Source organism: Clytia hemisphaerica, unplaced genomic scaffold (assembly GCF_902728285.1).
Source record: "Clytia hemisphaerica strain Z4C2 unplaced genomic scaffold, Clytia hemisphaerica genome assembly, whole genome shotgun sequence".
NCBI lineage: Eukaryota > Metazoa > Cnidaria > Hydrozoa > Leptothecata > Clytiidae > Clytia > Clytia hemisphaerica.
Window position 1 is genome coordinate 572,901 of NW_027103806.1, and position 12,185 is coordinate 585,085.

The 12,185-nt window shown below is 34.8% G+C and overlaps 1 protein-coding gene across 1 annotated transcript; it reads right to left on the minus strand.

The window, feature by feature from the left end:
- Nucleotides 1-166: 166 nt before the first annotated feature.
- On the minus strand, nt 167-12,122 carry LOC136806447 (dolichyl-diphosphooligosaccharide--protein glycosyltransferase subunit 2-like). The gene is made up of 11 exons (XM_067063025.1): nt 12,026-12,122; nt 6,344-6,612; nt 6,068-6,231; nt 5,700-5,775; nt 4,944-5,075; nt 4,640-4,747; nt 3,215-3,871; nt 2,961-3,017; nt 1,409-1,459; nt 1,058-1,141; nt 167-651 (listed from the first exon to the last, which is right to left on the minus strand). The coding sequence occupies exons 1-11, from the start codon at nt 12,036-12,038 to the stop codon at nt 337-339; spliced, it is 1,926 nt and encodes a 641-aa protein (XP_066919126.1). The 5' UTR covers nt 12,039-12,122; the 3' UTR covers nt 167-336.
- Nucleotides 12,123-12,185: the final 63 nt, after the last annotated feature.

The following is a 12,185-nucleotide window of genomic DNA, read 5'->3' on the forward strand; positions in this document are numbered from 1 at the left end:
TGGGATTGGTCTAAATTTCAATCACATGATCAAAAAGTATGCAAAATAAAGTCGATTTGCGAACACAAGCTCTAACTGTTAACAATAGAAAGAAACAAAAGCCTTCCAGACCGGGGTTTTTTATAATGACTATGATTATAGGGACCCTATAAAGTTAACACCATCCTTTCATTCATTCAACTATTGTGTATTTTTGAAAATTGTAAAAAAGTGTTATGTTCCAAGAAACTTTTAAATTAAGAAATGCTAAATTAATGTGTAGAACACGTAGTACTCACACTGCAAAAATTACATGAAAATTAGTCACTAAAGTGACCATGAAGATACGGATCTTCGTCAAGACTTGTACTTAGCAGCCGCCATATCAGCAAGCATTTTGTTTCCTCCTAAGAATGTTACACCTCCTATAATGGCCAGCAACTTCAACGTTTGGAACATATCCAGTTGCACCCAAAACATGTAATACAATGCGAAGATGGCTCCCAATCCAATGTGAAAGACGATGGTTGAAATCGAGAAGGAGAAATTTGAAAGGTTTGCACCGAGTTGTGCCCATAATACGATCATGATGAGTAAAGGTGAAAGACATAAGAAAGTGAAGACAGTGGAGACAATCTTTGATGGACGTTTCTCTGGGACACGGAACAAATGCTAGAAAAAGAAAATAATCATTTTATCTATGTAATGAAAAATATAAGTTAAATTACCCCTGGACAGAGCAAATTTACCCCGAACAATGCAAAACTTGATGATTTTTTGCTACTCCCCCATGTAAGGATATTTTCTGGAAGAGCTCAATTCATAACGTTGTCTTCCCCAAAACAATCTAAAGTTTGATTATTTTTTGCTACCCCAGACAATATATCATCCACCCCTCCATGTACGGATATTTTCTGGAAGAGCTCAATTCATAACGATGTCTTCCGAAAAACAATACAAAATTGGTAAGTAATTTCTCCTTCATTCCGTCCTAGAGTATCATCCACTTGTGACATCTGACACAGAATTTATAATCATCAGGAGAGATTGACTCAGGGAAGAGAGACAAGATTTTTACCTCGATGATAGGTTGTGGTTCAGTCAATCTTTCTTGTCGTTTGTTCGTGGCTGGCTTGCCAGAGAATTTCAATTTCACCTCACCCTGAAGAGAAATGGCAATCAAAATCATTAATTTGCAACTTTCACTGCAGTTCAAACTAGTGAAGTTTTGAAAGCCCTCATTACAATCCACGGCTACACTAACAATCAGTATTTTTCAAGTGGAAACAGAACATGATGCCAAGTAGATTCTCATATTCCGCAGATGACAGGCTGAAGATGACACCTTAGGCATGGTTTGCACACAATGGATGATCTGCTGAGATAGGAAATTTGGGGAAGAGGGTAATGCAAAATAAATGTGTCTTACCATATTCCAACTAATTGGAACTTGCATAGTTGCATCACCAACAACGAGAGCCTGAAAAGAAAAATCAAAGTTAGAAAACTTATCCCTATTTGCTTGCAACAAGAGAGTTTCATGCGAGCTTAAATTATTTTAACTCTGGAATTGTTGTTTACATTTTGGGTGATACCTCATTTTCATGAAGAGATAGAAAAGAAGTGACCTTTTAAATGGAAGTTTATATTGCCACCAAGTTGACTGGTAAAGCAACCAAGAAGGCTATACCAGCTTCGAATGGGGCCAGGGAGAGGAATCAATAAATTAAACCTAGGAAGAGGAGCAGTTGAACCTGTTGTGCAACAGCGAATACTATTCAAAATACCGGGTGACCCACGAAAAAGTTCAGACGTTTCCTGACATCTTGAGGCCGAAAAAATGTCCCAAGGTGCTTGGAGTTTTGATATTTAGAAAGTAGATATCCTAACTTAAAATTTGAGCTATCACTTTTTAAATTTGACCGACTTGTTCTCTACTTATGAGCTTTTAAAGTCAAAATTCACTTTTCGGAAAGTGTAAAAAACACGTAATAAAGGGGTATCAAATTTGGTATTTTTAGACGCTTTTGATATACAATTTTTGAAAAAAATCTGAAAAATCTACAAAAGCGCCAATTTTTAAAAAAAATAGTCTTGTTTCAAGCAAAAATTACTTTTAAAGGTGTTTTTATTAATTATTAATGTCATAAAACTCGTTAAATAAGTCAATTTGTAAGTGATTTTCTAATTGATTGCATAAATTTAATACCTCTTTTTTACGTGTTTTTTACACTTTCCGAAAAGTGAATTTTGACTTTAAAAGCTCATAAGTAGAGAACAAGTCGGTCAAATTTAAAAAGTGATAGCTCAAATTTTAAGTTAGGATATCTACTTTCTAAATATCAAAACTCCAAGCACCTTGGGACATTTTTTCGGCCTCAAGACGTCGAGAAACGTCTGAACTTTTTCGTGGGTCACCCGGTATATAATCTAAGGTGAAATAGACGTTGTGTCCAAGGCATGAAGCAACCATTCATATTGGAAAATGAAGATTGAGATTAACTTGGATTTATTTTTCTCTCAGAATGCTGCCACAATATCATATTTGAAAACCAAAACCATATTGCAACAACGGATGCATCCAAGAGAGATGAAATCCTATTTTTCCTTCAGAACCATTGAAAAATGAGGCTATATGAAAACTACTTCAATCTTGTTATTGTAATCATCAAGTTTTTAATACTTTCATGTAAGGAAAATGACCAAATCATCAATAGAGAAATAAGTTACACCAATGAAAACTTTTCAAATCAATACACAGACAAACATAGTTCATCATTAGGAATGTGAAAAGTGAAACTTTCTGGGTGTCTACCGCAAAAATTAATTCCAGGGAATGCAATTTTTACTGAAAATCCCCAAAAACCCCTTCGCACATCAAAGAACTGTCAAAAATTCGTTCTGCAAAATACACCAATTATATTAAGTACCTTTGCACTGCAAAAATAAGTTCCCTTTAAGGGTAGATCTTATAAACTTACCATTTTGTATTTTCCAGATTGGTGATTGAACGAGTCCTTTGCAGTGGCACTGACATCCTAGAATAAGACAAGAATCTGGGTTGAAAAATTAATGTTTATTAAAAATTGTTGGGCAGTTATTTTCATAAACAAAGAAAATTTAAATTGCTCAAAAAGGAAAAGGATCAAGTAATGAAGTAAGTTACTTATGTGTAAAAGGAACAAAATAAATATAGAACCAATTTTAACATCTAACACAACAGATAAATTCTTACCAAAGTGAAAGTGTAATGATCATCACCATTTGGTTCAGCTACAAAGAAGATTTCTTGTTGTGTTTCTACGTTGGTCAATCTGATAAAAGTTTGATGGGCTGTCACAGTTTCACCACTATTGAGATCTTTCAAATTGAAGTCCATAACAATCTTTTGGTGGCTGTCAGCTTCAAGGGAATTTGGAAATTGTTTAGGGTAGGTCATTTTGATCACATTTCCTGAAGCTTGATCTTTTTCAGCAACAAAAACAGCAACATCTTCAACCATTACACGGGCAAGAACTTTCAATCCAATTCCATATGTGGATTTCTTGATATATTGCTTAGCTTCTTTCATTTGTATTCCAACATTGCACATGAACATTCCACGCTTTGGGTTGGCAGCCATTACATTAAGATCAAAAGCATGAGCTTCTATGTAACCTCTGGCAACTTCATTATCCAACACAATCATGTCATCCTTATTGTTTGATTTGGTGAAGGGTTTGTTGTCAAAGAGGGTGACAGTATCATCTGCAGTTGTGAAGGATTTGGCTGTGACAGATTTGATGTCCGACAAAGATCTATCTAAAAGGTTTGTGACACGAATTTTCAATGCTGGATTGTCTTTAGTGATAAAGTTAGATTTGAAGACAGACACGACGATTGGTACTTGATTCTAAATAAATAATGCAATTGAAATTACTGAACAGCTTTAAGTAAATTAGTAAGGGAAATTTGTTTGATTTTTTGAGGTTCTTTAACTTTTTAGTCAAAGCACTTGTTTGACATTTTTGGAAAGCTAAGGGGTAGGGGAATCAAAATAACAAGGGTGCCAATCTTTTAGACACTTTGCTGTGTTTTCGGACAAATATGACGGTCTCATGCAAAATTCATAGGGTCAAAATTTAATGAAAATTTCAGCTTGAGAAAAGAGAGACATGGTGTATATTTTGGGAAATTTTCGACCCTATGATTTTTGCCTGAGACTGTCATATTTGTCCACAAAGCACACCAAAGTATCCAAAAAAATTGGCACCTACGTTGTTTTGATTCCCCTACCCCTTAACTTTTCAAAACTGTATAACAAGTGCTTTGACCAAAACAATCAAGTGACTTTTACAAATCCCCCCCTACTAAATGTAACAGAAGACAACTTATCTCTAGCCTTGAAACAAGTTGAGTAACCATTTGAAAAATTTGCCGAGACAAAAGAATAAGCAGTTTGATTCAGAAAAAAAGTGATTTTCAGTTCATTTCAAAGTGAGCTGAGTTTTATCATCATAATCAAACTTTAAAAAGAACAAATATTTAAGAAATAGTTGAAAGTTATGTTAAGCATACTCAGCATGTTCGTATGTTATTTTCATAAGAACTCAAAGTGAGCTGAGAATTTATCATCATCGTATGCTTGGGAAAGACACAAACACAACACATAAAGGTATACCTTGTTATTTGAGAGAGCAGCAAGTGCTTTGGTAAGGTAGTAGATGTCTTTAAGAGTGAAAACAAATTTTCTGCTCAAGAAATATTCTGTAAATTTCATAACTTGATCCTAAAAAAAGGAAATAAATTTGTTGAAGAAAGCAACCATTCAAATACAGTAAACAAACCTAGGACATTTTTAGCTTCAGAATGATTTTTGCAATATTTTGGCATCAGATGAATGTCAAATACAACATCAGGGCAAGGATAACTGATCATCAAAAGCATCAAGAGAAAATATAAAACCGAAAGAAAGACAAACTCACATCCTTGACGAGTTTTGTCCCTTGTTGATCAGACAAGCGCATGATGCCATCAACAACACCTGCAGTGACACCAAGTCCTCCTTCAAATTGCAAAATGTTTCCTCCGACTTCATCAGCTTGTGCAACAATGTCCTAAATCAAGACAATGCTTGAAACTTTATATCTGTTCTTCTTTTGATAATTCAGCATATCAAATAAAATTGCCAAAACGTGTTAAATAGCAAGAAAAATTACACATCATTTCAATTGAAGGGAAAAGTTTTGCTCCAGCACTCGAAAATTCTCCTATATCAAATATAAAACTGTTTATCAAATCTTACAATGTTGTAACAATTTCTTATTACACAAAAATAAGTAGACACTTTAGTGGCGGCCATGAAAGTAACATGTGCAAAATTTTTTTTCAAGAACACACAGCTGGTTCTAATTATTAAACTCAAAATTACTTGTGTTAATTTGTGTTAACTATATGTCTATTTATTTTTGCGTAATAAATGTAATGTCATGTATTAGATGTATTAGATGTATCGATGTGAATGATCATGCCATTTTTGAAGAGGTTGCTCTTTGTTGCCTGAGCTTAAACATCATCAGTGCAAGGCAACCTCTACAAAAGTTTTTTTTAGGTGTATGTGTATGTTGAAATTATATGGCATCAGTTAAACTGTTTTTTTCTGCAAGCAAATGAAAACATTTACTTTCAATGTGTGTAACAAAATCATCACCTGCCCAAGGGCTGGCAAAAGAAAATCCTACCTCAACCATAGAGATAACTGGTTTGAAAACATCTGATTTTGGGAATAAACTTGCAGTGTAGAATGCGACAGAAGCACTGTATGAAAAGGAAAACGTATGTCACAAGAAGCTAAAGTTTAGCATTTCATTTCTTCAATTGAGAACAAAATTGTCAACATGGTCAAGGATAACTTGAAATTTTCTTGAAAGAGTCTGAACTTAGTCCACAGCTAGGTATATCTTTTGGAGACAGAAAAAAAAGTTGTCCTCTACTTGAAAGAGGAATCTTGTGTTAACAAAAGTAATGGCTCAGTGGGACTGTTGATGTTATCATCAAATCAAAACAGACTTTTCATCATTGCCATTTCTAATAAAAAAATCAATTTTACCTGGCAGGGTTGTCATTTTCTTTGAGAAGGTTGACAAATTTCTTAAGAGTTTCAGCATCAATATCTTTGCCAAAATTGCGTAGGGCAGCGACAAGGTAAGAGAATTCAATGGCAGATGATGAATCAGAAATAACTTCAGCAATATTACTGATAGCTGGAACATTCTGAAACAAAATTGACCATATAAATGTAACTGAAACTTTAAATGACCCTTCTGAAACATTAAGAGCCATTGATCAATAATATTACTTATTGTAAAGTTCTTTAAATTCTCACCTTGCAGTCACAAACTTTGGTTACTTCAGAGAATTGATATAGAGCTTTTGCGTTCTTAGTGTCCAGATTTTTGCCCGCAATTTCACAAACAGCATCTTTGCCAAGAACTTCTTTTTTAAGCGCAGTCAATCCAGATACCGAATAGAAAGCACTTTCAAGATCTGTTGGTGGTTGACTTAATTTGCGACCAAGCTTTTGCTGATCTTTGTAGGTCAATGATGAGGTGAGGGCATTACAACCCAACAAGCCAATTAACAACAGGCTTAGAACTAAAGAAAAAATAGAATTCAAGTTTAACCACTACAGAAATTTCTGTATAATAATTAATTTGGTAGTACAGAGATTTACCATTAGTAATCCACTAGAAATTAATTAAAGTGAGCACCCCCTGACTTTTAAATGTTATACTGTTGGCCAAAAAGCCAGATATCACCTCAGACGTCTCACAGCATTACAAAATGACATAATTTTCAGTGTGGATAGGATAATCCTTTTCATTACGCACTCAACTTTTGAGATTCAAATGCTCAATTGGGCTATTCCATTTTAAACCATATAGGGGTATTGACAAACTTTTCCAGGGGGGTCTGAGCCTTGATTTTCCAAGGGGGGTGTTACAGGTTTCCAGGGAGTTCTCTCCTCCTAAACTGGCATCAATAGTCACTTTCCAGGCCCTTTTTCACAAAATTTCAATTTCCAGGGGTGTCGACTCCTAATTTCCAGGGGATAATTTGTTATCCAAAATTTCCAGGGGGTAAGTGAAAAAAGTTTTTTTTTGGAATAGCCCAATAAACCGCGGTCAAAATTGTAAAATTTTATCACTGCCTTAAATCACTTTCCTGCCAAACTTTGCTCTTTTGTTCACAAAAGGGGCACCACTGTGAATGTGTATCAATGGGGGACCAGGTTTTTGACTGCTATGTTGACGATGAAACCCTTGAATGGACATGCTCTCTATGTGTACTTAAAGACGTTACACCCAGTGTTTTTGACACCTCGATATCTTCAATATCATCAGACGAAACATTCAACTCGGAAAACAATCGTTCATTTGATGTACCTCCGAAAAAATCCAAATCAAAAAGACTCTGCATTTGCATTTGTAACTTTCAAAGCATCTATAATAAAGGTAAACTTTTGCAGAATACTTTATTGGAAAATGACATTGATATCATGCTAGGATCCGAATCGCACTTATCATGTAACATCTTCAATTTAGAATTTCTACCAGAGCACTACACAGCCTCAAGGCAAGATAGAGCAGACGGAAAAGGAGGTGTTATTATTATCTACAAAGTCAGCTTGTTGGTTGAAGAAATTAAACAAAAATCAGGTGAAATCATTTCCATTAAAGTAAAAACATTTGAAAAGCCGATATTACTGACAGCATGTTTAGATCAACGCAAAGCACAAAAGAACAAGATCAACAACTTATAAACAGTTTGGAGCAAATAATCTCTAAACACAAAAACATACCAGTATGGATTGGCGGAGACTTTAATTTGCCAGACATCAACTGGGATTCAAAAGAAATCGCTACAAATCACTACTCAAAAGAGACAAATGAAAATTTTTTAAATCTCTTTGATACGTTAAACCTTACCCAACACGTAAACTTAACCACACGTAAAAAATCAGTACTTGATCTCTTCCTAACCAACCGTCCAGGTTTGATAGAACGTTGTGAACCGCTACCCGGCTTTGGAGATCACGATACAGCAGTTATATCAGATATTTTATGTCACCCTACCAAAATTAAACCTATTCAACGCAAAATATATATTTGGAAGAGGGCAAACTTAACAGCTTTAAAAGACCAAGTACAGAATAAGATAAACAGACTTATTGAAATTGAATCAACCGCAACATCAATAAACACTTTATGGTTTCAATTCAAAGACATTCTTCAGACAGCTCAAGATGCACATGTTCCAACAAAAATGACATCTTCAAGATACACCCAACCTTGGTTCAATAGAGATTGTAAACGTGCTACCCGAAAGAAAAAAAGACGTTACCGAGTATACAAACGTACAAAACTTGATAAGGACTATGACAAAAGATTCTTCTCCTTTATAAAAGCAAAAAAGACAAACATTGTTGGAGTCAGTCCGCTGTTAGACAATAACGGGCAAATTCAAACAGAAGATCTTAGCATTGCAGAGACACTGAATAAACAGTTTTCTAGTGTTTTCTCTGCCGATGATGGAATATCACCCGAAATTAACGGCCCACAAGGCCCTCCAATTGAAAAAATTACCTTTACCAAAAATGGCATCACCAAACTCTTAAAAGACCTTGATCCAAATAAAGCGAGCGGACCAGATGGAATATCAACAAGGATCTTACAAGAATGTGCTGACGAGATTTCAGACTTTCTCGTCTTATTGTTTACAGCATCATTACACCAAGGAAAAGTACCAAATGATTGGAAACAAGCTAATATCACCCCGCTATACAAAGGTGGAAACAAAAATCGTTCAAAGCCTGAGAACTATCGACCCGTTAGTTTGACTTCTACAACTTGTAAAATCATGGAACACATCATACATAGTCACGTAATGTCTCATTTTGACCGAACAAAGATACTCTCCAATAGCCAGCACGGATTCAGAAAACATAGATCTTGTGAAACCCAACTGATCCAAACAGTTCATGACATTGCTAAAGCAATTAATGACAAAGAACAAATTGATTCCATCTTGCTTGATTTTAGGAAGGCCTTTGACAAGGTTGGGCACAGGAAACTCAGGTATAATATACGGTATAAACGGTGACATTCTAAACTGGATATCAGACTTTCTCCATGATAGAACTCAATGTGTCGTTGTTCGAGGAACTTCATCTAAACATTCAGCAGTCATTTCAGGTGTCCCCCAAGGTACCGTTCTCGGCCCCCTCCTGTTTCTCGCCTATATCAATGATATGCCATTAGAAACGAATTCAAAACTTGCTTTATTCGCTGACGATTCTTACCTGTACCGGAAAATAATGTCATCCAAAGACGCAGAACAACTGCAAAATGATTTAAATAAACTCGTTCTTTGGCAGCAAAAATGGTCAATGGAATTTCATCCAGAAAAGTGCAAGCTGCTGAGGATAACAAACAAACGTAAGATCATCAACGCTGATTATCAAATCCATGGAAAAGAGATTGAGAAAGTCGATAAAGCGAAATACCTTGGTGTGACATTGCAAAAAAGTCTGTTGTGGAATACACATGTATCAAATATCTGTGCAAAAGCAAACAATACCAGGTTCTTCCTACAGCGAAATCTTGTCAAGAGTAACCCAGAAATGCGGCTTAAATGCTTTAAAATCTTCGTAAGACCAACATTAGAGTATGCATCAACTGTTTGGGACCCAGCTGGAAATGAAACTTTAAAAGCTAAAATTGAAATGGTTCAGAGAAAGAGTTTGCGCTGGATCTACAGCTCGTGGCAACAGACTGTAAGCCCAACAATGTTAAGAAGAAAAGCTGACCTTGAAACTCTAGACGAACGTAGATGCAGAGCTCGGGTAAAAATGCTACACGAAATATATCATTCAACAAAACAGGTAAATAGAGAAATGATACCAATAAAGCAAAGATGTGCTAATACAAAGTTTAACCCTATCCAAAGCAGGATAAAGATATACGCAAACTCTTTTACACCAAATACGGTGGGGCTCTGGAACAAATTATCAACAAAATTGACAAACATAAAAGACCTGGATGTTTTAAGAAAGAAATGGATAAAATATCAATTAGCGATTTTTAATCCTATTAAAATATTCAAAATTTTAAACATTATCTTATTTATTTTTACCCACAATTCGAATATAAACCTTTGTCAAGCTCTAACAAATTCACAACTCACTTCAGCTTTTCTCAACTTCTCGAGTTTACTTTCCTTCGACTAACTATCAATGCCAGATTACACCCTTTCCAATATACTGAGCCAGGGAGGTAATGTTTTTAGATTAGAGGCTAATATTTTTATCTAGATCTTTATATGTACATAATAAATTGATTTTTACTATTTATTACTTATTATTTTATTATTTCTATATTTATATATTATAAATTTAGGCTACATTCTTCATATTTTTCATTTTATTAATCATATTTTTTGTTACATTGGCGAGAATAACTTTGTATTAAGTTTTTGCTAATCAAATAATAGAAATAGAAATAGAAACAGAGAACACAGAATTTCCTTGGGCAATAGTTTTCGGGAGAAAAAATGTATGAATTGCGCAGACATGTTAATTACAAACAGCAAAAAATAATGGAATTTCAATGAGTTTTGAAAAATTGCAATATTAATCTATGCCTAGGGTGAAAGGTTTACTTTAGGGTTGTTCTATATGTTGTTGCATATGATTTTGAGGTGTTGAGGTGTTGCTGATATCCACCAAAAAAAAATTGTACAGGTGTATTGATGAACTTTTTCAATAACCCCCCTGGAAACCTTTAATAACCCCCTTGGAAAATCTGAAAATGACCAAATGCTCCTTGGAAAATCAAGGCTCAGTCCCCCCTGGAAAAGTTCGTCTTTGTGGTCTGTATGGTTTAAAAATGGAATAGCCCAATAAGTAAGATCATATCTGACAAATGGCTTTCTCGCAACCTGGTTTCCAGGCTTTCTCAAGGCAGTGTCAAGAGATATGGAAATGGAAGAATTAAGTAAGCGGCAGGTACAAAATGCATAAAACATAATGCATATTGCATAATGCATAATAGTATTGTGTAATTTACAGAACGATTTATATTTTCTAAAACTCTTCTTTGCAGAGGCCAAAACCGCGAAAACCTCTTAAGAAGAGTTTCCAATCAGAGGGATTTCCCCTAGACATAATATTTACTTTTCGAATCCGAAAGAAAGAGAAAATATTTGAATCATAACAACAAAGGGTTTTCCGTCACAAAATAATAAGCAACAGATCAGAAAGGTTTCCCCCTTCTTCTTTCTCAAAAAAACATAAACATTCGAATGTAAAAAGATTCGAAGTCTATTTTCTTTGATTTAGCTCCCGGATGAAGCTCTTTAATTTATATTGGCTGGGTATTATCTTATCTAACAAAAAGCATTCACATGGTTAATGCTTTGTAAGAGGGTAAACCCGTTGAAATTTAATAACAATTGTTCGAAAAAATCTCTGAGAAAACCCCCAGAAAGATCTTGCTTTAAAATTTATGTTTTCAAATTAGAAAAGTAATATACGGAGGAGATATTTTCTTGTTTTCTCTACATTATACTACGTTCTGTAAAATACAACTATGAAAATCAAAATGGCGACGAAGGTTTTCAGTAGATCATGGTTTTTTTCATCATCTAAAATTCAAATTTACAGCTTTCTACCCTTTATTTTCTGGTAGAAAATGGTATATTTGTTTTGTTGAAAGTATTATCTTTCAAATTCTCCTTATTATAGCCTCTAAAATTGACATTTTTCAAATATTATGCATTATGCAATATGCATTATGTTTTATGCATTTTGGACCTGCCGATTAAGTAAGCCCCTCCTTTCACAAAAATGCGACTGTGTGTACCTCTTTCTCTACTGAGTGAAAAGTCTGAACTGAGGAGCGCCATTTGAATGTTTCGATTGAGGGCAGTTCCCGTCAATATGAGGAAATTGACGAACGCATAGGAATGAAAGAATAGGCTTCGGTATAGTGAGAAAATCAAAATTTACCTTGGTACGCCATTGTGTGACGTTTGGACTTTGTTTCTGCAGCGGCAAGACTGATCAAAGGAACCTGGACCCCAAAGAACGTGTCGAGTGCTCGCTGCTCAGAGCAAGTTAGATTTTTTGAATTAAAACTTTGGTAAAAATTACAATAATTCTCATTAAA